This window comes from Chelmon rostratus, chromosome 10, assembly GCF_017976325.1.
Source record: "Chelmon rostratus isolate fCheRos1 chromosome 10, fCheRos1.pri, whole genome shotgun sequence".
Classification (NCBI taxonomy): domain Eukaryota; kingdom Metazoa; phylum Chordata; class Actinopteri; order Chaetodontiformes; family Chaetodontidae; genus Chelmon; species Chelmon rostratus.
The window spans coordinates 7,128,449-7,156,010 of NC_055667.1; the positions used below are offsets into that span (position 1 = coordinate 7,128,449).

Consider the following 27,562-nt stretch of genomic DNA (forward strand, 5'->3'; position numbering starts at 1 on the left):
TCCTGAGTCTCTGGAGAACCCATCTGACCAGAGGTGAGTCTCTCAAAAGCTTTTAGACTTCGGTGCGGTCCACTCGCCTCTCTCTTCCTCATCCTCCCCTCCCCTCCAGGCAACCCCTCCCAGACCTCTCACAGGGCTAAACCTTCCGCCGCAGAGACAACATTGTCTCCATTATTGAGATACAGTTACCAGTAGGAATCACAAAGAGCCTTCAATTAATTTTGAAGTTCAGAGCTCCAATAACGCCACAAAACCAGCCAGAGCTGCAGCAGCTTTGCTTCCCCTGTCCTGCCTGATGGCTTTTTATTATTCTAACCACTACTGCCACCTACAGTATACATGGAGGACAGCACTCTGGGAAGCCCTCTGAGAATTTGAATACATATAAGGAGTAGATAAAATCCCTCCATTTACAAAAAGAAACAGCCAAACACGCCAGAAATCTATGAAGTCAGTGGTGTATATGAGATTTAGAACGCTGTGCGCCGGCGTTGTTTTATTCATGATATATTCAGCACTTTTAATAACCTTGACCTTATCACTGACAAGCCGCTCCGATGGAGATTTATTGGGCCCTGTAAGCTCTTTGAGGGTTTGCCAGGAGAGGGTTCACTGAGCCGTATTTGTGCTTTTTTTTCTCTCTCTGAAGAAAAAAAAGAGATGATGCTCTTAAATCATATTTTTTTACTTGTTTCTGTTTACCTCAGCGGATTAAGTTAATCAAGGGGGTCAAAGTTTCCAACTTGTGCATGTTTATGAAGTTAATCAAATCTGATCCTGGGTTCTTTGCCCACTTCTGCTAAGGTGAACAGTGTTATTGTTGGCCTGAGCTGTCAAAGTTGCCTCACCTTGGGCCAGCAGTTAATAAACTTTAAAGTTAAATATCACCCCATTGCTTCTATACCTGATGCTCTTTTTACTCTTGCTCATTAATAAAAAGAAAGTACTCAGAGAAAATGAGAGAAAATCCTTCTTCCAGTGTAAGAAGTTGCCATACGCTCTCTTCCCCCTCCTATTTCCTGTCCCGCTTGTACTCCCATGAGCCTCTCTGCTTGCAATGCTGACTCCTTTGTCTTGTTGCCTGTCTTGTCTAATCTTTGTCTCCAGCTCTGTGCTGCTGTTTTTTTGTAATCCACGTGTCATTGTTTCTTTGTCATATGTGTCCTCACCTTGTCTTTGTCTTTGTGTTGAAATACCCCTTGAAGAAGGTGGAAGCAGATCCATTTGGCAGATGTGCAGACATTTGCGCAGATGCTAATGGATGACATGCACACAATCATACACACACACACACACAAACAAATTAAAAGGCATGATTCTCTGGGTGTCTGAGTGTCTCTGCTGGACTCACAAAGAACAGAGGGACTCTGTAAGGGTGTTTGTGTGCAGGAATGAATGCGTGATGGTGTTTGTGTGTGCACACATACATTAGAGGCACATCACAGCGTGGTTTTCTTTCACACATCGGTGACAGTGACGTACAGTGCCTCTTAAGGCTAGCTGGAAGTCGCCTAGTCTCTGCATCCAAATCATCCCCGCAGCTGTAGCAGTCAAGAGACTGGAGATCAAACAGCTGCCTAAAAAACACACACACACACACACTTTACACACACGCACACACACAGAGCAACACAGGAAGCACTGAGCAGCAATGCAGTTCAGGCTCAGTAGGATGTAGAAAAGCTAATAGCAAAACAGCCCCCTGCTACTCCTAAACTTAGTCTGCATCCTTAAAAATCACTGTAACTCTCTTAGTATGAGGCTGTACAGCCCCAGCTTCAGAGTTTTCTGCCTACATGTGCTAGTACACAGAACCATATGTAGTCCCTTGAATTATGGGAGATGTGCACTTAAGACAACAGCAGAGGTCCCTTGCTTTCCATATGCAATTAGAAATGACACAAGCGGCAACTGCTCTGCGTCAGCTGCACCCAAGATTAGAACTCATTTAATGAATTAGACCTAATGCATGTATTTTCTGCTATCTTAGTGAGAAGGCTCTGCTGGTGAACAAATTTGAGCTGAGCATCCGGACGGAGGCGACCCAGGGCCTGGTGCTGTGGAGCGGGAAGGGCGTGGAGCGCTCTGACTACATTGCCCTGGCAATCGTGGACGGCCACGTCCAGATGACGTACGACCTGGGCTCCAAGCCCGTTGTGCTGCGCTCCTCTGTGCGTGTCGACACCAATCGCTGGATACGCATCAAAGCCAGCAGGTAAGACGGGAGATGGCAGGTTGCTGAGGCTCAGGAGTGAGAACTTCTACAGTTAGACCAGGATTAGACTTGATCCATATTGTGTTTGTGTTGCCGCAGACTGAAGGATCTCTTGCGTGAATCCTCTGCTACGCAGTGATCCCTTGCACTGAGATCACTCTGATTAGTTTCAGATTTAGGTTACTTTCATGCCTGGTCATGCACGAGTATGGAGCATTGCGTGTCGAATTGCTTAGGCACATTACTGAATGTTCGCACGCAGCAGCAACCTGACTTGTTTTGGCACTTCATGAGGAATTTATACATGAAATAAACGTACCAGTACATATATTTACTTATACGTTGTGTACATACAGTATAATACTTAGTCACATTGATCTGTATTTTACTGAGAGCATCACAGGTGCTCTTGTTCTTATCATCATGTCAGTTGACACAGTGCTTTAGCTCTTTATATTCCCATAATCTGCATCAAAACTACAGTCACACAAGCTTTTTGGGCTATTTTTTCTGATTGGTTATTCAATCATTTTGTACATTCTTGTGCACCAATAGCATGTGTCTACTGTATATACATGAATAAATAACTGATAAATGAGACACAGTTGCACACTTTTTACTTTAGTGCATAGATAATCATTCCAGATGTGGAACAAAACAGTGCCACACAGTGATGTCACATTAATGGATTCCCCCATTAGAAACAAATTAACTGCCTGGACTTTGAAAATGACCCACTTAACACCTTCCACGTGATCTCTGCTTTATCGCTGCTCAACATGTGCTTTCAGCATGGCGGTGAATGGAAGTATGGGGGATAATTAGATTGGTTTCATCATGTAGGGCAAGAATAATCGATCCTCGGAAAAGCTGCTGCATCCATTTCAAACAGGGATTTGGCCACATCTCATCCCGGGCTTACAGGGAGTTTCTGGAAGATGACATAATTTGGATGCTGATGATGGTGTAAACCACAGCGTGTGGCATCGAGCTCACATAGTTACATAGCTATCTGTGTTTGCTGCTCGCCTTTAATGACGCTCTCTCTGTTGGAAACTCACTCAAATTAGCCCCATAGTCACAATTCTTAAGTGTGTGCTAATGCATAGCATGGAGCCACCTATAATGAATGGTGCTCAAACGGCATCTGTTAGCTAGTAGACAGGCACATTTAGAACGCTGCTTGGCAAAGGCAGTTATGTGAGCGCTTAGTGTGCTGGCAGCGCAGCAATGGAGTCTTGATGCTTCAGATTAAATGAAGCTGCTATTTACAGCTATTCAGCATGACATGCATGAATCAGAACGACTTCCAATTCCATCTCTCTCTTTTTCTTTCTCCTCCTCAGAGCACTTAGAGACGGCTCTCTACAGGTTGGCAATGAGGCAGCTATAACAGGGTCATCGCCTTTGGCAGCAACACAGCTGGACACAGACGGAGCGCTCTGGTTGGGTAGGTGCCCACACATCTAAGAAAAAGAAAAAAAGTCTCATTCAGATTTGAAAACGTGTCTACAAATGCCATACATCAAGTCAGGGGAGTGCTTGTAATTCTGTAGTATTTTTTCGTCCTAGCCACTGGTAGAAGGCTGCCAAAAATGAGCAATGAACTCATTGGCATTGCAGAGGATAAGCAAAGTCTCTGGCAGGGAAAAAAGATTGTGGTTTGGGGGGGAAAAAAATGTCCAAGCCTATTCAGGTATTGAGTTGAGAAATGAAAGGCTATCTGACAAATTCAAAAGTTGTCTGCTCTCCTGAATTGAAAATGACCAAAGTCGGCCTGTTATCTACCTCAAGTTCAATTTGGTCTGAACTTGACTCAGAGAAATCGCTTTTGAAAGAACACACACACGGCGCGGCGGGATTGCACATTCTGAGGAAATAACATTGAGGATGAAATAAAGTCAGGCTCTTCTTTAAAATGCACAGTGCAAGGCGGGCGGCGAGGCAGGTTTGAGAGGAGAAGCAGCACGAGTGACATTTAAGAGACACGCCGCACGCCGAGGTGCGCTCGGCGACTCGGGCGCACGGATGCAAACGCACACAGGTACACACAGGGAGGCAGCGCTCCGGAACAGGTGCTGAGCGAGCCCTACAGCAAGAATACATAATCCTCACACAGCCCTCCCATTGAGAGCCCTTCTCCCTTTTAGATCCCCTTTTCACTGTTCATCATTAATTCATCTGTAACTCGCATGAAATTAGCCCTGTCGATCCCCGATTCGGAGGCGCGCAATCCGATTAAAGGGGGCAGGGACAGGGGATGTAAAGAGCTCGACGGGGATATGAACTCTCAGCCCGACAGATTAAAAAAGAGAAAACAGGGTAAAGAGGGAGAGACGGGAGTGGAGGGGGAAAAGGCATTTAACATGAAACAAGAAAGACATGGGATTCTGACAGTGTATATAACAGCGAGGGAGAAGGAGAGAGAGCGATGGCAGCCAGGTAAAACATCAAAAACGAGGGTCAGCCTCTCTCCCAGCGAGAACAGAGCTCATGAAATTCTGAATAAAGACGTTTTCACGCTGATTTATTGAGAAAGACACTAACGACTACTTCGGGTGTGCTGGCTCAAAAGACTAGCTCAAAACACCATCAAAAGGAAAAAGGAGCCAGCCACTCACCCAGCAATTAGGTCATCAAGTCTCCACAAAAGAATGTTATGAGACGTAGTTGTTTTTTTTTTTGTGAAAGGGCTGGATGATTTGAAATAGAAGAAAAAGTGCAGCAAAGTTAAAGCAGAATGGAAAGTACAAGGGGCTGCAACATTTGCTTTGAAGTACAAATCCATACCAAGAAATGTCTATTTTTAAATGTTCAATGACTGGCAGATTAAGAACACTTAATTCGGTAATTTACACCCAGTTCACAAGTGCTTTAAATGGTCATTTTACCAATAATGAAAGTCTTTTACTTGCACTGGCCTCCACTCTATTACAGGAGGTGAATGCTATTTGCTTTGTGGTGCTCACAGCATTTGATTTGAAAAAAACAACAACTGAAAGGCAACATCTCTTTTCAAAAAGTGTTCCTTTAGGGACTATTTGTTCACTAGAAAGTAGTTTCAAGTTGGGTGAATTGACCTTTTTACTATTTGCTGGGGTTGTTTGATTTGCAGCCGGTCTGGAAGAATCGGGTAGTGCCCAGCGGTATCCAACACGGGTGAACAGAAAAGTGCAGCGACCGATAAGTTCAAGAAAAAGCTGTCGCAGTTCAGAATGCACGTCTTCATGGACTGCTGATATCTGAGGAGTTCACAGTACATCAATGACTGCTTAGCACTAAAAATAATGAGGATATTAGGTATTCATAATTTTACACTCTGTCACCATCTTTCATTCATAGCACATTTTCGAGCGCTTTATGCACCATGTCAAATTAAAAGAACCTCCTTTCTCTCGTCCGTCTTAACTTTGTCAGGCTGCTGTGCAGGCTGCCTGCCTTTCTCCCTTTGATCACTGTGGTTTTACAAACAAAGTCTCAACCTGTCATGTTCATCAGCTGGTGTCATCACTAGAAATCAAAGACAGTGCCTGACAAAGACAAGTAACCGTTTTAGTACCAGAAATACATTTCTCTACCAAAATATCTCCAGTACATCCTTTTGATGGCGTTTGTACGGTCGGATTTGTCAGGAAATCCGAAGCTTCATCCTGAAGTTTGATCTTTAAAGGGACGTTCCGCACATTCAAAACATGAAGGTCAGTTTACTAGTCATGGGGAGTACTGCTCAGCCGGTAAAAACAGTTGTGTAATGTCTTCTGAAGCTCTGGAGGAGTTAACAAAATAACCCTGATGATGTCATTAGGGGAGATCTGGCAAAGATCCATGGCTGACCTGAACGTCTCACCTGATGGTGAACCAACACAATTTCTGTGAAACTGGATGAAAGTTTCTAGTTTCAAACTTATACCCAGAAAACACTGAGGAAACATCGTTTTTTTTCTTGGCTAGTCCTCGAAACTGAAAATTTGTTACATAAAGCCTGCGTTGCAAAGTGGAGGCATGGAGTTTTTAAGACGTGTCAGAGAGAGCCTACTGACTGTATTATGGGAAATGTAGGAATTAGCATTGTGGGTGCTTGACCTATGCTACATACCTGGAGGAGCCCTTTAGACAGTTGCTACGTCAGTGGACAGACTGGTTTGGAATAATTATTATAGTATAGGTGCTCAGGTGGTCCATAATGTGCCTTTTTCTGTACAATAGCCGATTCATCATCGTATCAACCTCTGTCTCTGTGTCCCCTCAGGTGGTCTGGAGGAGCTGGCGGTGGCCCGTCGGTTGCCCAAGGCCTACAGCACCGGCTTTGTTGGCTGCATCAAGGACGTAGTGGTGGATGGCGTGGAGCTCCACCTGGTGGAGGACGCCTTAAACAGCCCCAAAATACTACACTGTTCCGCCGCCAAATAACTCGGCAGAGACAAAATATTGAGAAAAGTGAAAAAAAGAACCCCTCCCACCCACTCCCTCCATAGCGCCCATGTCTCCTGCTGTAATTATTTTCTATTTTTGTATACTTTTCATCGCTTTTTATATGGAAAGAAAATTAATATGTCGTTTTAATTTTTGTTTTATATATTTTGTTCTTTTTTTTATCTGCGCCTCCGTTCACAGAACACACTTTCTTTTTCTTTTCTGCTGCGGCCCTTCATCTTTTTCAAAAAGCAGGCATCTCTGTGAAAAAGAGATATACTATTCTTGTCAGTTTTGTTGTTTTAAAACAAACGCCAACGTAAAAAAAGAAAGCCTGCTCCTTTTCCTCGCTCATTACTTGAACACTGGTGGACCTCGCTGATGATCTCTGGTTACTGCCTTGTCTTGGTGCCATATTTCTCGTCCACATTCCCCAAGCATGGCCTATACATCCATGAATATATAGACATACATTCCCCCGTGAGAGCTGGACGCAGTGTGCGCTGTAGCTGGCGTGTGCAGTTCTTTGATGCTGCAGCCAGCTGGTGTCTCAAGTCAAGAGACTCTGTATTCAGCCCCAGTAGCCCACTGTATTTTCCTAATGGGACTTTTCAGATATCAGTCAAGCTGCTACAGTGAGAAAGTACACAGTTGAAACCACTCGATCAACCCCCATCTCGTGGCGCAAAAAAAAAAAAAACCTCTCCACTCAATCTGAATCCCATCAGAGCCTTTAGTTTTGAAATATGACTCACTAACACAGCAACCTGACGCGATGGAGACGGAGAGAGCGCTGCGTTCCACAATGACTCGCATATCATTAGTCATAAGTCAAGACATGAATCATAGACATGAATAAATGTTATACATATAGAGTATATAAATAATACCTGAGACTGTGAATATGTAAGATGGGTTCTCTTTGGAGAATTGTGCTTCTCATGTACTATTGTGCGTTCTGTTTTACAATCAGCAGATGAACTAATGATGACCACTATAAATGCATGCACTTCTGCAGTGTTGGTTTGAATCTGGTTTGTGTTTGTTTTGTTATTTTTTATTCACGTTTTATTCAAAAAAAAAAAAACTTTCTAATTTGGAAAATGTCACTGATTGGGGGTGTGTTTGTTTTTTGCAATGACGATTAAAAGGTCCCATTTTTTTCCTCTTATTTCCACTGATGTAATTTCAGAAACTACAGAGCTCAGAATAATGTTTTATATTTGTTCATTCCCTGTTTTTTTTTTTTGTTTTTTTTTTTTGCTCTTTTTTGTTGCAAGCGGTTAGTTTTGCAGGACCTTGAATGGTGCTTAAGGGGGAAGACTTGTTACCGTATCTGACCTTAAGGAGGTGCTGAAAGCAAAGACTGAAGAAAAGGACAGACATAAAGGAGGCGGGGAGGAGAGATCTTATCATGGGGAGAGCTACTACTCTTGGGAATGTCCTGTCAGACAACTGTCAGTCGTCAACACAAACAAAAAAAGCTTCAGAAAGCTCTGCCTGAGACTTATTTTCCTTTCGTATTTTACCTAGGAGCATTCCTGGAGGAGTCTTTATTCGGCTGTTGAGAGAGAGCGACTGTGATGTTGTTGTGACCTTTTGAAGCCATAACAGCCGCGAAAATGGGAAAAGATGCATAATCCTACAGTACTTGCAAATTAACATAGTAAGGCATGGGTTTGTATTACTAGTGCGAATTCTGTAACATTCAGTGAACTGATGCAACGTGGAGTCGTCTATGCTGAACCACAATAAGCTGCGATGACTGACTTAAAGACACTTGTTTTGATATGAGAACCTTGGCAATATTCTCAGACAAAATCATGCTTGTTTGTGGTTGAGTATCAAATGGTCTTGTACTATTTTTTTTCTTCTTTATGTTCTTAATTATGTTTTCCTTCTTAAATCATCAACAACCTGTTTTTGTACAGCCCTGCAATTTTCAAGTGTATATTTAGCAAATGTGTGATCTGTGGAGGTTTATGTTTTTAGTAATATACACTGGAACCATGTCTGACTTGTCTGTTCGCCCACACGATGGTATACTTATGTACATGGGGGAGCTGTAAAGCTATAACTGCATTGTGTGTGATCAAGCTCTGAGTGTCCACACCAGACCAGGAAACCCCTTTCTGGTGTCCCAATACACGTTTGAATTCCAGCACTCTCTGTTAACTGTAGACTGCTCTTATTTTACCACACCGTTCTTTGAATTTGATCCATTCAGGTGGTAACATATAATAAAGGAGGTACTCCTGTGTATTTGGATGGACTCGAGAACAGTAAAGACAGTTGCAGTCTATGGTTTGGGTGGAAACTATGAATTGCCTTAAAAACTGGTCACCTCCACTCTGAGCTGGTGACAAAGACGTCAACCATATAACCGTTTCCTTACGTTAGCCAGTGTATTAGCCTCATCCCCATAATGTAAATGAGTAATACATAATAATAATGATAATTATATTAGTAATAATGCTCATACACAAAAAAAATCCAGGGGGCCTCTGCAAATGTCCCCTCTGGCTTTTTACAAAAAATCTTCTATTTACTGTTTTTTGAATCTATTTTCTGTTCCTTATTTATGTCTACATGTGGATTACCCTCCATGTCTGGCCTCTGTAAACTACTGTCTGACTGCGCAAACCTCCTCAAAGGGCAGTGCACCGAGTAAGAGTGGCATGACCTGAACATTACTAACTTTATGACCTTTGTCTTGTGTTCCTACCACCATGAAATAAAACGTCAACCAAATGGAGCCCGCTCTTGTCAGCCGTCTTGATTTTGTCATCACCGGGAGTTGATTGGCTTACACTTACTAGCTTTTTCCAGAGCTTTCACCCCACTGAGGAAGATGCAGAGTGGAGACCAGTTTTCAGACCTTAGGATTCGGTTGAAAGGCTAATTAATGGAACTTGAACTAAGAATTTTTTTCATCATAATAACGAGATGGACAATGGAGCTCTTTTGTTGGATATATGTGTACAACACTTGTTAGTATGGATCACTTCGTTGTTGGAATCTTTCAGCCACTTCTCATGGTCTCCAACAGTAGGTGGAGCTAGCTCAGTTGTGATGGAGATAGCTCATTGCCATCATATGACCTAAGATGCCACAGACCATTGTTGACCAGACACAAGGCTTATGATCTCCCCCTCCATGCATGACCACCTGTTATCAGCTCCATACATGCATCTCATGACAACCTAGCTAATATCTATCTGCTGATGAAGACCATTGGATGTGCTTAAAGGCTCTTGAAAGTAAGTGGAACTTGTCTGAAGTTTGTTTTGCCATTGAAGCATATTGTGCTTATATAATTTTCCTTGGCCATGGAACAAATCAATACAAATAAAGAATAAGATATTTGATTAATGTCCAAATCGCTTGCGTGCTACTGCTGTAGGTAATGAAAGAGCTAATGGAAGGGAAGAGAGCCCACCTTGAAGTGTTTTCTATATATTTCCAGGTTCAGACCTGTTAAAATTGCAATATCCACTTTGATGGGAAAGCTCCAGCATCTTATGAATTCACAGTGTCAGTCGTGTGTTCATTTTTAGTTTCCAGGCACCTGCATATATTGAAGCAATCACAAGTTACGACTTCAATCTGTGGTCCGTCTTAATGAGAGGCTTCCGCTCACATTTTGATTGAAACGTCCAAGACAAACAGTGCTTTTCCAGATCAGAAGCAATTTAAGTCAGCGCGCTACTGCACACATCAATAAATAGCATTTCTGGCTACAGTGATATTTACTTCTTATAATTCAAATCACCTACAGCAATCTCTGGCGCCCTTCTGCTAATTGAAAGCCTGGAATTCAAGAGAAAACGGCAAATGCTCCACAGCTTCATACATCATTCAGTATATCCCAGATCTGTTTTGAGTGTTTTCATTAAGAGTGAGATTTAATGAGTTGAATTTATTCCTTGCTAATGACAGAGAAGGACACTGCATCTTGTCTTGCCTTAATTAAAACTATGAAATGGTGTAGATGAAATAGCTTCACCCAGCGAGGGATCCTTCTGGGAAAAGATCGTTTTCAAGTTAATAAGTGTAAGTAGTTTGATTAAAGGGTTTTCCAGGAAGGAAAATCAAAACAAAACACAACATACGTACACAGAAGCAAATAATGAATTAAAAGAGCGCTGCTTTTGGTGACGCCCCGGGGGAGCTGAGGGGCTGAACTGGGGTGAAATATGTTTTTCAGAAGACACAGGATTCACAGAACTACGGAGCCACGTAAAGCTAATTTTGATTCATGTGTTGAGCAACAGCCTGAGTGCGATAGACGCTGCAGAAGCAACAGCTCAAAGGCAGCCAGCATTTTAAGATTTTGTTTTTTTATGCCTCCTTGCCAGCAACAGCGGTGGCTGGAGGCATTATTTTTCAGGTTGCTTGTCCCTCCATCCGGGCGTATTTATGTCCCATTCTCCCAAATGTCTCATATGGTAAAATAATAAAATTATGACATATTATGTACTTTTTTGGATTTGTAACTTATTTGCAGCAACATCCAGATATGAATCATTGTAGTCCAGCCCAAGCTCATTTTGCTGATATTTGGTTCAGGTGACTGTCTGCACCATGTGACAAAGCTCTTTATCAGTTTATATTACATGGGTCTTGACAGACTTGACTGGTTGGCAGAGGCAAACAACTACCAGGCAGCAATTCTGGCTTCAACACATGGGGAACGCAGTTTGTCCAAAGGTTAAAGTGGATTTATGAATTATGCCCTCCCTGGATGAAATTTCATCAGATCTTCCAGCATGAGCCAACACAGGCCCTGAAGTCCAGTGGAGTCGACGCATCATCAGTAATGGAAGAAATTGTTCTTAGAAGGTCACTGAATGATTTTCTAGTAATCTTTTCTAAAGATGTTGGACTGTTACTTTGCTATAATAAAAGGCCTCACCCTTACCACACTACATTTCAACCCCTTTTGTGAAGTAAAGTAACTCTCTCACAGCTTTTTATGTCCACGTGGTAATAAAAGTTCTTTCTCTCTGACGAGGCTCCAGCTGTCCAGCTGCAAATCTCTCAGTATAAGTCCTCTTTGTTTCCCTTTCCAGGGTTTTTTTTTTCAATCTCTGGACAGGCAGATTTGCAAGTCTCAAGGCAAAAGGGGTCAAAGGCCACAAGGCTATAGAAGCAGCCACCTCGGGGTAGATGGGACATCCTGGTTTCCAATCCCCTGGGTGGGTGGGGGACTAGGCTTTGTGCTGTTGAGCCCTTTTTGTCCCTCCTAGACTCAACAGGACATGAGTGTGCATGGTGATAAAAAGTGAATGTCTCAGCCTGGGAACCTCATTATACCTTTCCATCCCTGACTTTGCCGCTGCTGTAATTTTACAATTCCTGCATTCTTTACATCACAGTTAATCATTCAGCAGACCCCACTGTTTTTGTTTTAGACGTTTGAATGCATTTTTCTAAGTCAGCAAAAGTATAAAGTGTGCAAGCGCATTGGTATGGTCCTTAAAAGCATGCCTCCACCTATTGATTCACTTTGATCCCTATTTTATCATTTATTGTCTCTCAAACAATGGGTAGCACTCTCCCATACAGTCCAGCCATACGATGTTTAAGGTCCTGGCTATTTGGAATCCCACTCTTAACAAGAAGACACAAACAAACACTAAAACATAGCTTGAATGACCTTTTTCTCACACACGTAGCTAAAGTGAAGTCCCCCAGCTATCTCCTAAAATATGTGCCTATAGGTACAGCACAAAAATAGTTTCCCATCATCCTTAAAACCAACACAAAGGGCATCACACCTACCCAATAGAGGGTAATGACTTTGTTTTTGGAGTCCCTCTGTCTATCAGTCTCATTTTGTAGTAAACGCTAAATGTGCATTCAGTGTTATTCCAATATACAGCTGCCTCTCTCTCTCCATCAGTTTCCACTATATATCGATCACAGAGTAATGTCCTTCCATTGTGCGACAGGATCATTTTAACCACTCACCAAGCCCAAACAATAAACCCTATGTTCAAACCCATCTATCCAGCCTGAGGGCCATTGCATTTGGCGGAGAAAAAAACATCGAATTTGACAACAGAAATTCCATAGAGAGAAGAAATTCCCTCTCCATCTTCTCCGTGTTTGTCTGTAAGCTGCAGCAGCACACTGGGCCAAACAGTGGAAAAGCAAATCCATAGATGTGAAGCCTGTGAGCTCACAGACAATTGCATAAGCCCATCCATCCCCCAGTAGATTAACCTTCACTGATAACCACAGGCTGGTGACGTCAATGCTGCCCTGCCTCTCTTACTCCACTCCCCCCACCACCAACACCATTCTCCAGAGCTGGGAGGCTGTCCCATCATGAGGGGAGATATATATATAGACCTGCCTTATCTCTCACTAGACAATAGCAGAGCTTTAAAATCGCAAAACACTGCACAAGTTCATTAAGCTACTGTTGCATCATTAGTGAAAACCAGCCTCTATTTGCCCCTGCCCTATACAATAAGTAGACACATTTTGGTCAGTGAGTTATAAAGGCAGTTTCTTGATTTGATTTAATTTTATAGATTGTGGCCGACAGCTTTACTGTCCTGCTGCTTTGTCACCATCATTATCAATTAAATCGTAAAAATGTAAATTAATAGTTGACTTTTAGCTATGTAATATGTTTTAGCTTGTTGATTAATTAACAGCTTTGCGGACACATGTGTTTTGGTCATGCCCTTATTTTGAGCTTCCAGTGTGTCTCAGAAAATTATTCATGCATATTTTTTTTCAGGTGCCCTTAAAGTAAAATGTTGTGAAGCCTCTGATATTAGCCTGAATGTGTCAGGGAACTTTAACAGGGTTTTACAGATGCATCAAGTTAACCAAGGTTAGTCAGAACAGGACAGGAAAAGAAGATTTTCGCGCAAAATAAAAGTGCTAGAGGAAAACGGTCACGTTTGACTTACTTGCCTTTTTTATGGTCAGCTACAACACCAAGAGGTTGTATTATCAATATACCACGGAACTGTCATTGTTAGTTTGGAATGAAAAAAAATAGAACAAGCCTCATGTTATGACAGTCAGACATCCCTTTTTCTTGGCTAGAAAAATCATGTTTGACAAAATAAAAAAGAGTAGAAGATTCCTGTGAAGATGCTGGAACATTGCATACAGAAAATATAAAAAGTTCTGTATGTAAAAATGCAAAAATCTAATCTGAACAGCAATATTTTAAATGGTTGGTTGTGTAAGAATATATCATAAAAGATTCACCTGAGGATTTCGCTTCAAAATTAGCCTACAAATGAGGCCTTTTATTTCGAAGGCAGTAACCGGAAGACGTGACAGTAGGTATGTGCCGCTCAACACGCAGGTCCAACAGCTCTCTCAGTCTTCACAGAGACACAGGAGAGGCGAAAGGGGAACGCTTGAGGACACTTGACAGCCTTCAGAGACTGCTATGACATCTCGCAGGTAAAGTCTAGTTTGTTTTTTGAAGCTGTCATTAATGGCGCCGTCAGGTTGAACAGCCTCCTTACACTGTACGAGCGGTCAGACGTTGCACGAGCGAGGTCGGACTGAAGCTGCCAGCCTGAAAACAGGGGCGCCTCAACTTTTTTCCTGCTACGGACGCTGTAACAGAGGCACTTGACGCCTCGTATTTTAAATTTCAGCCTAAGAAACTCCGTTATCTGTTTGTCGTGTTACTCAGTCCGTTATTTCACTGACTGTGCCTCAAGTATGGCGCTAACAAAGGTAAGTGGCGACGTTGAAAGCTTTGATAAAAATGTAGCTAACGTTAAATTTTTGCTTAAATTTGGCTAGCTGCTACCAAATGTAATAACACCGTAATTTAAACGCACGGAGGTTGCTCTGTTTCCGTGCTTTCCGTCAATTTGCATTTCGTGAGGACGTGTTAGTGAATGTTGTGATTTATCTGTGCGCTGTACAAAAGTCAAACCTTAATTTTAAAATGGACATGACCGCTTACACGCACTTTCACACATCACACCAGTTTTTAACCTCACTTTTCTGATCTTGTGCCGTTGCCTGTTTTCTGCCTCTGTCCTCTCTCTTTGTTTCTCTGCGTGCACAGTGCAGGAAATTGGCTTATAGCTTCCTGTGAATCCAAGCCCTCCACAGAAAGTGTTATGAAAAACTTACAAGAACACATGTTCAAGGACACTTTAGTAAAACCTCAGAAAAACCTTTAATTATATGTAGACTGTTATCACAACATCGGTGTCAGGTATCCACTAGTGTATTGTCAGGAGCCACAAAAACAATTTAAGTGTGCATGTAATTAGTAACAGGAGCTGAAAATAAATAACTATGAACTGTTTAAAACCAATATAAAATAACAAAATTACTAGTACCAAAGGTGTAGTTCAAGTCCCTCTAGGAATTGTAATAAAATATATAATCAAGTTGGACACCTTTTGAAAATCAAGGACAGCGGTCCTCTTTACATTGACAGCTTTTGTAATCATGCTGTTGCTCATAAATGTTTATGCTGTGTATATTCCTCCTACCAGCTCGGTCCTCTGGCTACATATGATTAACCATATGCACGTCTGTGGACGAGTAATGATTTGTAGATCTCCCTGAAACATTGACCAGCTTAGTATGTGAGGAATCAAGAGCTACAGGAGGCTGTGCTGACCACCGTTTCCATGAATGGAAACATGTACTGTATGTAGTACTTATTTTGATTTTTGCATTATATGGTCGCATATTGTCAGTTTTCCTCCTAGATAGCCATTTCCAGGTTCTTTTCAGTTCACAGTTCACAGGAAAGCTAATATTACCTACCTTGTGAGTAAGTGTTTGTTTTGTTAGGTTTGGAGTTATTTGGTGTTATTTGTAAAATGTTGCAATGAAATACAGTTATTTAAACTATGGCACTTGTTTCTCATCAGAACTTGTAGTCTGCACAAGTGTAGCAACTGTCCATCCTGGTACAGATGTCAACGCAAGGTGACCTCTGAAATGTTGACTCCAGCAATCAGCTTGTCTTTTGACCATTATGGCTGTTGTGGACTCAAGAAAATGCAGTGCTGGCAATCAGAGAGTTTACAGTTGATACAGCTAGTCTACCACCATATGGGTGGAAAAGATAGCAGATGTGTTGTATGCATGGTGTTTGCCATGTGACTGTCGTGTCCTGAATGCCTTTGGTAGGTAAAGTCACAATGATGAAATAATGAGGCCAGTGTACTGATTTTAACCTAATCCAACTTCACAAAACACAAGGGCATTCATTTCTCCTCTCACAGAACAAAGACTGTTTAATTCTCATCATGTTATTTGGCAAAATAGTGTTATATTTTTTATTTTTTTACAATAGAAGTTAGCTGGATATGGCTTAGACCTCAGTGCATCAAAGGGAGTTTAGAAACAGTAAAGCTTACAGGCAGGCTGGTACATTCAAAATTCAACGTTTTATAACCTTTACAACTTTCATTTCCATAATCAGGGACCACTGCACTGCTTAGCTGCTTCCCAGTACACCTTACAGCATGGATTTACCGACATACTATACACAGTTGTGTTTATAGTGTGTGGTTCAGCTTTGCATAAACCATCAAGTAAAATCCAAATCCTTGTAAATTTGCAGCAGTGGCTCGTTCCTGCACAATGAACTAGCATCCAATTTGAATGACTTATGAATAAAGACATTTTGGGGAATTACTTTAAACTTTAAATTCACTTTTAATTTTACTTTTACATACTTTATGTGGCTCAGATTACTGGATTTGACTGACTTTGATTAAAGGCTGTGGACACCATTGTAATGTGTTTACTGGTGCCTTCTCAATAAGGCCAGTGAGCAAAATGTTTTCACAACTGAGAGAAATAGTGGTAAAACCTATGAAAATAAAAACAATCGGTGCCATCATTTCACTAGAATTCTGCTTTAAGGATGTAATTCCATTTCACAGATATCCGTAACATTTTTCTCAGACTTTTATAATTAACACGTCTGAGTTGACAAAGGGCCAAGTGTTAAGTTGCCCCAGGGGCCAAAGCCACCAGCAGGCTCAGATCAGAGATAGAGGAAAACAGTGAGAACAACAAAAAAAGTTGTTTTCATCTCTGCATGTTTCCATGGTTTGTCGCTAGCCGAGGCACGCACGACTGTCGCTCTGTGGCTCGTTCTGTACTTCCTGAGCTGAAATACCACAGGGGAACAATACTACAGTGCGTGCCATCTTGATATAACAGACCTGCTCTCCTGTTGGTTTTATCACCCAGACTAACCAATTTCAAGAATGAAAGTTAGTTAGTTAGTTCTACAAACTTAATGGGGAGGGCTGCACTTTCCAAATGTTTTGTCATAATTGTATTTACAGTAAAGATTTGTGGCAGTTTACTCAGAAAGGAACCAATTGTACTGTCTTTCATTGTGATCGTACCATCAGCTAGAGTTGGGCTGTATGACAGTACTATACGATAGGATGGTAGAAATGTGTTCATTGGTAGAGATTTGACAATACCCTTTCCACTGTGGGAGCTATTCCTTAAGCTGTATTCAGACACGGTCATTCAATGCGCTGCTACATTTGTACACAGTGAGCGAGTGGGTGTGTTGATGACGCTACACGGAGTGTAGCTGTTTCATCCTCTTTTCTCTTGTCTGTATATGTCTTTCTACTCTTTGATATTGCGGATATGTTTAAATACATGAAGTATTCATGTCAATACAAAAGCAGTCATCATTACGGAATGCGTCCTCCTCCTCCACTTGCATGCTCTACCCTGGCGCCACACCTAGCCTAAACCAAATGAAGTATTTCCAGTAAGTGAGAACATGTCTGACACAGACAAACGTGCTACAAGTGTGAAAGGGCAACTCAGCACAATGTTGCGTTCGTATGAGAAAATGGCTTTAGTGTCTCTGCTGTATATTCAGGGTGGCCAGGTGATCCAGCAATCCAGCTGCCTCGCGAGGTCGCCGTTTGGGCAGCAGGACTTCTTACCAGAATGACAATTGGTGGCAGTGATGCACCACTATTGCATCTGTGTTGTTCTCATTTGGTACCTAAACATTAGTGTTACTAACCTGAGTTTTAAGCAGAAGTGTTTTTTGTTTTTTTGTTTGTATTTAAGTTCCGAATGAAAGAAGAAAATAATCAAATGTGATCAAGTAAGGTACGGCATGGTTATGATACAGTATGGTTATTTTAAACCGTTTCTTAATTGAATTTACAGAACATTTACTGTCCTGTGATATATAGGACTGATATATCACAGGACAGTAATTGTATATAGGACAGATATAAAATTACCGTGAAAGAAGATTTTGGCCATATCGTCCACCCCTACATCAACATTACAATGATTAAGCATTGTAATTGGTTCAGTGTAACACTGTGGGCCCAGAAAAAGCAGTGATCATGCAGAATCACTTTATGTTGCTGTTGCGTTTTCATTTTGCCAGTTGATTCTGTGTAGTGTTACAAACTTTCCACTATTGGAAACCACCTCTGCCCCCCTTTGTTTAAAGAGGAGACCTCATCTGTCACTGAAACTCATTTGACCAGCTGAGAACAGTGAGTCAGTTTTCTCGATAAGCCGACAGGAAAACAACAGTCCATGTGGAGGAATAAGATAGCGCTGCCAACATTTCCAGGAGTGCTCTGAACCAACTGTTAGTTTTTTTCCATTTACATGTTTTGCATTTTAATCAGACACAAAACAATGCAGATGGAATGTAGGAGAGCACACTAACATTCTGTCAGCTCCACATGCTTCAAATATTAATCATTGAAGGGTAAAGTTCTTAAAAAGGTAGAGAGAACATGGTTTTCCAGGTGTACGTTAAATATTTGATGTTTAACATATCAGAACTGCACTCCACCTTGATTGAGCTGTGTAAATTCAAGCTCAGGTTTTATCAGGTTAATACTGCCACACCAGCTGTTGTTTCTGGGTCTTAAATATTAAAGTCATGCTCCTCACTTGAGCGAGAAGTACTATTGTCTCACTATCTTTGTCTGGTGAAAAAGAGCAGGCTGAAAGAGAGGAACAGCCCACTAATAATACTTACCATATGTAAATACTGTAGGCAGGTTTTCACAGAAAGCAGTACTTTGCCCAAAATGGTATCTGTTGTGTGATACTTCTCTCCATTACAGGTGTGTCCCCTCCATTAGCTGGCTGATGTGCCCTTGAGCAAGGCACTTAACCCCCCCCAATATGCTCCCTGGGCGCTTGATTGCAGCCCACTGCTCCTGTGTGTGTTTCACTGCATGTTGCATGTGTGTGTGTTTCCCCAGTGATGGTTTAAAAGCAGAGATTAATTTCCCAGTCTTGGGATCAATAAATCAAATAAACTTAAAAAAAAACTTAAACTTAACTGGCAGCCAAAACACAATATCTTTATCTTCTGATGACTTGGAATGCAGACAAGCAAGGTCAAGATTCAGAGAGTTCAGACAAGCATTTGTTCTTTCCAGTATGTACGTCTTAAAAATGAACTACATTCAAACTAGTATGCCCTTGCTTCTGCATAGTGAAATGAGATGGAGAAAATCTTTGTGTATTATTGTTAGTATTATTGTACATTTGATTTTAAAAATAAGAATTATAAACTGTCAAATCTTCTTTGTTTAAGTCACCTGTTTTAATCATTTTTGAGTGGAAAGAGAGTGTATATAAACCGTTTGACTTTTAAAAAGAAAATGCAAATATAACATCTGAGTGAAAAACGTTAGTTTAATGTTAAACATACTGTATTACACATGTTTAATCCAAATTGGAAAAGGGATTCTTCCATTATTCTAATATATATAGATATATATATTTTATAAAGTTTTTGTATAGCGGTCAGGCAAAATTGCAGGGAACACATTTTCAAATATTTGTGTTAAGTACAGAAAATTTACTGTCTAAAATGATGAAGACTTTCCGAACAACTACTTTGTATCTGTAGTTTGTTTCTTAATCTGTGTTTTGCCATTTTGGGCAAGAAGCCCGGTGTGTATTAACTAGGTTCTGTTTTCTGTTTGACTTCCCTGTTGTCTTTAAAAAAAAAAAAGTGGATGTGTCTGTGAAAAAAAAACATACTGTAGTTATTTATTAACCTATAATGCTTGGAGCCTTTTTTACTCTGTTTGAGGCGCACTGTTTACCGCATGTAAGCACTAAAACCCACAAACTATAGATACTTTGTGCTATTAGTTGTTTTTGCATGAATAAAGAACCATACGTCACATCACCACTTGCATTTTAGTTAATCGATCTTCCAGCTTCTGGTCGATTACATACAGTGTTAAAAACAAACTGCATACGCATGTGCAGTGCAGTTAGTCATTTAGCTAATTCTACCAAGCTGACTGCCTGGTGCTACACAGAGAGGTAAAGCATCCAGTGATGGGGGTGTGTGCGAGTTTTGCACCTCATGTAAATACCCCAGATCATCAGATGGACTAAAAATACCTGCGACATTACCAAAATCCACACCCCAGGGCTTGTCTGAGACCAATATAGCCCTTGCAGAGGCTTTCATGCTGCACTGCGGCTACTAAGTATATCACCTTTTTGTCAGCAGGCCTAGACGGTTGCACTTTAAATAGCTGACCAGGGCTATATTGAACTTGAGACATTATGTAAGAGGATAGAGTGGTGGCTGGATGCACACTGGGCCTGTTTCCTTCAACCAGCCTGAGGCCTAACCTGCAGCTCCCAGCTGCCTCTGTCTCTCCCACAGTACATCCAGTTTATTCTCTTCTTCCCTGTTGACGTCTCGTCATAAAACCAGGCTGTTTGAAATCTCATTCCCTTTGTCTTGTCTCTGTCTCTTTCACTGCCCAAGGCCAGATGCAGGGAAATGGGGCGCCTGGTGGTTGTCAAAGGGAATCCTATTCTTGGAAAGCCCTGAGTCACTCCTGCAGTCATGATCTGAAGAGGGGAGGGAGGGAGAGTATATGGACGTGCTTGTATAGGACGGACATGCTTTTTAGTCTGTTTGAAAGACTTCTCAAATCCACAGTACTTCACAGAGAAATCTTTTCAGCTGAATTAGAAGGCTACACATAACTTTTGGTTTGTCATATCACTCGATAATCACCCCTGTTTGGTTCTGTCGATCTGTACAGTGCTGTTGTTATGCTGTTGAAAATGATTGCCATTAAGATCAATGCAAAAATTAAATTGTTTGGCCTGTTGATTGACATTAGAATTTCAGCGGTGTTTATTTCTTGATAAACGTCCGGCTGCTCAGTTATTCTGTTGCAAGGGAAGCCATAGCAACAGTCATAGACTAAAGGGACAATCCGTTAATGAACCAAGCTCAATAGCAAATTTCCAGCTGATTTGAGTGGCAAAATATGGAGCATTTTCCAGACATTACTTTTAATATGTATGGTGGGGACAAAACACTTGACATGTGGCTGGAGAATGACTTGTCCCCAGCAACAAAGAAAAGAAAAGTAAAGAACAACGCTGGACCGACAGGAGAAGCAATATTAAGGCACAAGCGACTTGAGGACACAGAGATTGACCTGATAGTGTTTTTTTTTTCGTGTCTATCTGCTTCAAAGAAAAACAGCATGAGTGATCGGCTTGCTAAAAGACTGCTTATTGGAGACAAAAATGGAAACAGATTTTTAAATGTCTGACGCTGAACGCTGAAATCAGCTGCTGCGGGTTTATCCATCAGTACGAAATTATAGGGGCAAACGAAACTCTGTCGCCAGCTACGTCTCTCAGGTCTCCGATATCCTGACACTTCTCCAAATTTGACATGATTTCGCTGAATAACTGTAAAGAAATAAGTTTTCCTGCCTGCTGGCCTGCGCACTGTGAGAGGCAGTTGCTAGGCAACATACGTGTTTACTTTCAGAGCCGCTGCGCAGTGAGAGCGGTGACAGAAGAGAGCAGGGTAATTTTAAATCAATAAAATATGTTTTAATCACAATTTTGTTACACTTTATTGAATGCTTTAGTAGCAAGCCGTGTTTTAAGCGGGATAATGTATAGTCAGCAAGTTCCTATGGAGAAATAAACCCCGACAGGATGACACAGAAGTCCGACGCAAAGCTCCATTACATTATCCCTTACTTAAACTAGTCTGGCAGCTTCAGATGTCTTATTCATATTGAACTAACCATTTAAATAACTAGTCAACCAATCCAGGTTTTGGGAGTTTTTATAGAAGATTCCTAAACATACTATATGCTGATTGGTTGGCAAAAAGTGAGAGTGGCGATCGTATTTTAACTGTGAAAATTAATACTATGCCAGTGCAATTCTTCAAATAATTGCACATTTTATAATTTATTTTTAATTTGCACCCTACCTACCATATCAGGGTCATAATAGGACAATCAACACAGGGCAGGTTACAGTAATTTTATTAAATCTACATTTACTTTCACTGTACAAAATGAATGTGTATGTTTACATTGTGCCCAAATATTGGGTAATTTAAATGCATCAACAGCTCTGGTTGTAGGCATCACATTTACTGCAGCTGCTTGATAAGACACTTGAACATTTGCAAGCAAATGAGCAGTCTTTGTATCACTGATTCCCATTAACCAGGTCTGTTTCTACAAGCATTTCTTGGTGACTTATGGCTGAAAAGTTAATCATTAAACAGAGCAACACACACTGACAGAGGAAGGACAAATACATTTTGTCCTGTGCTTAGACAACACAGACAGCCAGATGACAAAATAATAGTTTCACTGCAAATTTCAACAAGGTTTCTCAGAAAAGCTATCAAGAGCCTTGCAGCCAGTATTACATAAGTGACATTTTGCGAAAACGAGTTTCAGAATTAAAAATACAATGTCCTGTTTGAGCTGCCTTGTACAAAAAGGACAGTGCTGGAATCAGAGCCAAAATCAAGCAGTGCGCTGCAGTATTTAACCAAAATGTAAAATTCTACAATGTGCTATAGTGATATAGCTGTCGGTCGTTGGGCCTATGCAGATTACAGAGACATTCAGTTTGAATTAAAGGCATGTCTGTGGCTCTCAGAAGTGAAGCAGTGCAATGATCTTGTGAGATATTCCTCCAGTGTTTTTGATAAACATACAACTTTACATCTTTCAGGCCTCACACAGCAGAAAAAGGTCATTTTGTACACCTGGGGTATCCAGAAATCCTGCAATTTGACAGTGCTTTATACCAAATAGTAGCGTGCGTGTTAAAAACAAATAAGCTAAAGCAATGCTACTGGCCTTTTTTACTCTCAAAAAATGGGCTCTCTGAAACGTTGGTGCCAACTTTCTGTCATGGTCAGAACATCAATTTGGTCAACTTCCAGCTTCCTGTTTATAACCACTGAAGTAGAAGGCAGAAATTGGGAAATAGCTGACTTTCATTGATGGGTTGTTCCTGCAAGCTCAAAAGAAATCTTAAAATAGCAACATTTATGTCCAGTGATCAACGTTTGCTTTCTCATGCTATTATCGCACCAATTAAAACAGGCTTTACAATCCCAACATATATTTAAGAAGCTGGCCTTATGCTTTCATATCTGGCCACAGTTCTGTAAGATAAAAATGTTCTGGTTTGACCTGTTATGGTCTTAGAAGCAGTTTGTATTGGGTGCAGACACATCTTAAGTTATTTTGATTTGTGTTTTTTACAACAGTTTGTAGTTAATGTTCATATCTGCTAAATTTTTTTTAGTCAAGCTAGTGGCATGGTTTTAGAGATTTCAATGTTGGGGTCCCTGTCAGTCCGTTCATTGACGCTGTTTGATGGATTGCCATGAAATTTGGTCCAGACATTCATGGCCCCCACAGGGGAAACTTTGGTGATACCCTGAGTTTTCATTTTAACAACATCGTCAGGTCAGAATTTCAGTTTTCAGTCTTTCCAATGCACATTGCAGTCTCACAGAGCCGCGTGCTTGGCTGTTGGCTCTTGAATTTGTTATTAGTCAGTCTTTGGGTGTGAAGTTACAAACTGCCTACTAACTGTGATAAAAAGTAATGACTAATCCTTATTTGCAGTATTTGCCAGATAAATAAAAAATATAAAGCTATAATACAGGCCACATTTAACTACAGTCAAAAGTAGAAATTGGATAAAATCAAACTGCCTGTCCTAGAAAATCCAGAGGTCATTATAAGGTCATTAGAAGTTGCGCTGTACTCTCATACTGCCTTGCTTTTGTTCTATGCATTTGTTTTCTAACTCATCTGCAAAGCTTACTAACCCACTCCTGCACAATTAATAGCCTAATGGCATACTGCTGAATTGGCTGGATTGTGGGGGTTTAGCTTGCCGAGGGCTAACTATGATCCGGTGTAACTACGCCACGCGCGATTAGGTGTAATCTCCAGGCACGGGCAACACAGCTGTTGCATTTAGCCTCCGACAAGATAGGAGGGACCTTGTAGCTCTTGGAGACCTGGCACCCTGATCTGGCCTGGTCCTGTTTGTGTTACAGCCAGAGAAAGCTCTGTTAGCTTTAGGATCACAGGGTGGGCTTTGGAGCGGAGCCACCAGACAACCGCTGTCCTCTTAGGGTACAGAGAGGAGAGACGGTGAGGCCGAGGGAGGAGAGCAGAGGGTGGCTGGGCCGGTCTGCCAGATCCTGTCACATTCGTCTAAGGTGGGAAAAGGAGCGAAGGCTAGGGGCGACTGATAGCATTGACGGGTGCTCGTATCAGGCCTGCTCACGCTCGTTCAAATCCCAGATTAAAAGGCCCCTGCCCCCCTTGCTTACTCTCTCTCTCTGTCTCTCTCTCTCTCTCTCTCTCTGTCTTTCTCTCTCTAGCACTCTTACAAAGCACCCCCCCATCGTTTCTCTCACTGTCTCTGTCTCACTCTATCTAACCTAGTAACACTTTTACCCCCACCCTACCACTTTCGTCACTATATCTCCCTTGCTCCCTCCCGCCCTCTCTTGTGTAACAGTGCCCAGTGCTGGATTATTAAGCTCTGAGGCTGCTGAAGCAAGGGACTGTGGCAGGCTTGGACCAGAATGGTGAGGTAGGGTAGAAACAATCCCATTCAACTTCAGCATATTTTCTGCTTTTGGGCAGCCCTCACACTTCTTTTAAATCCTCCTCTTCCCATAAATAATGCCATTAATTCTGCTGTAGTTTGATTAATTTCAGTGCTGAGGGATAACAAGTGAACTTGGGAGACCTGGCTTTGCGGAAGTGTGTGTGTGTTTGTGTGTGTGCATATGTACAGTATTTCTTTCACATGCATTGGCCTCTGTGTGTGTTGCTGTAAAGGTGGGCGTTTCAGGATGTTCAGTTACAAAAAGGCTCAGAGTTTGCTGTAGTTGTTAAGAAGGCTGAAAGAGTTGTGTGTATGTGTGTGTGTATGTGTGCATGTGTGTATGTGTGTTCATGCTTGCGTGTGCCTATGCCTGTGTGTGTGTGTGTGTGTGTGTGTGTGTGTGTGTGTGTGTGTGTGTGTGTGTGTGCCATACACTTAGGGGAAGGTGACCCCCCTGACTTCAGCTGCCTGTAAACTTAATGAGGTGAACGATTGTGCTGTAGTTGTGCTTTTTTGTGTTGGTCCAGTTTTTGCGCCTGATTCCATCCCATCTCCATTGTTTTGATAATTTGAAGAGTGACAGCAGTGATGACGGATTAGATATGGATTAGTGACATAAGGCATTTTTTCCCCACTGTTATTATTTTTCGTATGAATCTGTGTAGGATTAAAAACAATAACATTAGTAATCTGCCCACCATCTGACAGCCATGACCTGTCAATGGCTCCACAGTGCAGTAACCTATGGTGGCCAGTTTGAGTTGCACTATAAGAAAAGGGCTGTGACAAGTGGAAAAACATACAGTCCAATTATGAGATGAGAAATACCTAGTTTTACAACAATAACTCTATATAAATAGTGTCTGTAGCACAGAGTATCAAAAACTGCTAAATACAAGCTGGCATGAAATGTCTGCTTAGATTCCCTATTATTTTGCAGATATGTTGATAGTAGGTAATTAGTTTATTTTTACATGTAAAATTATCTTAGTCACCGTTGTTTAAAAACCCATGTAAAAGATCCTTGTCCAAAATGTTTGTTTATGGTACCTGTTAATGTAAAAATGTCAAATATTTTGTTACCGTATTGTTAATTCATAATTCAAGTTTTCATAATTCAAGAGTCTTTATTGTCATTGAGCATGTCAATGAAATTTTCATTGCAACCCCCATGTTAGGAACAGATAGTATCGTAGCATAACACTAACACTGATGTTTGCAGCGTTAGTGTTATCCTCAAATTTTATGTAATTTATTTAATATATGTTGTTTTAACTGTTTGCTTAGACAGTTTGATGTAAATCAAAATTTTGTCAAACTTAGACTTTATTTAGGCAAAGCTACTTGTGGTGAAGCAACATTTAGCATTTTCTAACCTTTTGACTTCTTTTGTTAAAAACAGTGTGTAGGATTTAAGGTGATCCATTGGCAGAAATGGGATATAATGTTGATATTTATGTTTTCATAAGTTCACCTGAAAATAAGAATCATTGTGTTTTGTTATTTTAGAATGAGCCCCTCATGTCTATAGATGGAGCAAGTACTTGTCTGCTGTGTTGCACTGCCGTGTTTCTACAGTAGCCCCGAGGGGAAAAACCAAAAACTGGTTCTAGAGAGTGCCCACAGTTGGGAAAAGGAGGGGTCTGGGGCTGGGTATTCAGTTGGTTGCAATCCTACACACTGACCCTTTGAAAATAAAAAAAATATATTTAGAGCTCATGTTAAAAAAGACACAAAAGAATATAAAGGATGTTTATATTCCAGAGATGAACCAAAACTTGGTGTCTCGTCTGCTCTAGTATAGAACGATTTTGCAACATAGCCATCTCTACATGTCGTTGGTAAAATATGGCTATAGATATATTGATTGAGTGCTGTGGTCCATGGCTATGCAAAATTTAATGCAGAAGTACATCAAGCAGTCCTTTTGAAATTCAGATCTTGTCTAACAAGATATCTGGAAACATAAACAATAACAAAAGAGAACAAGCCATATGGCAAATGATGAACACTAAGCAATTACCATACATTCCTCCGAATGCACCTAAAACATTTTCCAGTCTGGAGATCTTAATTGCATTTCAATGAGAATATTGTAACTGAATTGTTTTATATTTGTCTTCATACCCCCGCTGATAGAAGCCACCACATTCAACAGCAAAAAGGTGGATTCTGTGTGAAACATAAATAAAGCAGAACGTGACAATATACTAATGACATATACTCAAATGAACAGTACAAGGACAACCCATGTAATCTTTAACTCATCAACCTCATGTGTTGTTGCTTTTTCTCGCCTTGGCATATTTTTTCTTCTTGCCATATTAACGCTTTTCAAATAAACGCTATAAAATATTGCCAATGATTATGAACAACTTAAGTTGAAATTCTGGACTAACTTGATTGTAAATAAGTGCGTCACTTAACCAACATACATGAACTACACTACACTCCATGTAGTGTTTAACTCATCAACTTAATTGATTTTTTTAAATATATGCTTATTCTAAATTTGATGCCATTAACACAACAGTTTCATCCATTCACAAGCGAGGATGGAGCGATGTTCACCACTTGATTATATAAAGGATATTACTACATGGGTTGCTGAGAGTGAGTTTGGGCTTTTAGAGAGGGGTGAAAGTGGAAAGAGGGGCTGCGCTGGATGTATACCACAAGACAAAACAAGATTGCAAAACCGAATGCAGCACAGTAGGTGTTTTATCTAGATAGAAAATCTAGATGTTTGTTTTCATAATCGTTGGATGCCAAAAATCGGAAATGAAAATATAAAATTCAAATAATTTTCAAACCCTGCCTACTTGTGTCTGTGATGTATTTTATTACTATGTAGGCACGGACATGTGTTAAGTAGTAGTATTTATGCACTTTGAGTGTTGTGGATAGCATGTTTACTGCTTTTTTTTTCCATCACTTTGAGTTATTTCCTGTCTGTCAACCAACTTTTCCAAACTCAACCAACCAGCCTCCCTGCCA

At 40.9% G+C, this 27,562-nt stretch overlaps 2 protein-coding genes across 3 annotated transcripts in view; both read left to right on the forward strand.

Annotated features, from left to right (window-relative positions):
* agrn (agrin) overlaps positions 1–9,383 on the forward strand; it is a 235,932-nt gene extending 226,549 nt beyond the window's left edge. The window contains exons 34-36 of the mRNA XM_041945446.1: positions 1,991–2,215; positions 3,562–3,665; positions 6,465–9,383. Coding sequence (XP_041801380.1) covers positions 1,991–2,215; positions 3,562–3,665; positions 6,465–6,625 — 490 coding nt within the window. The 3' untranslated portion in view covers positions 6,626–9,383. The remainder of the gene's footprint in view (positions 1–1,990; positions 2,216–3,561; positions 3,666–6,464) is intronic.
* A 4,587-nt stretch (positions 9,384–13,970) lies between these two features.
* The window catches only part of ptpn11b (protein tyrosine phosphatase non-receptor type 11b), a 38,271-nt gene continuing 24,679 nt past the window's right edge, over positions 13,971–27,562 (forward strand). For both annotated transcript variants that reach the window (XM_041946195.1, XM_041946196.1), the window contains exon 1: positions 13,971–14,065. In XM_041946195.1, coding sequence (XP_041802129.1) covers positions 14,052–14,065 — 14 coding nt within the window. In that variant the 5' untranslated portion in view covers positions 13,971–14,051. The remainder of the gene's footprint in view (positions 14,066–27,562) is intronic.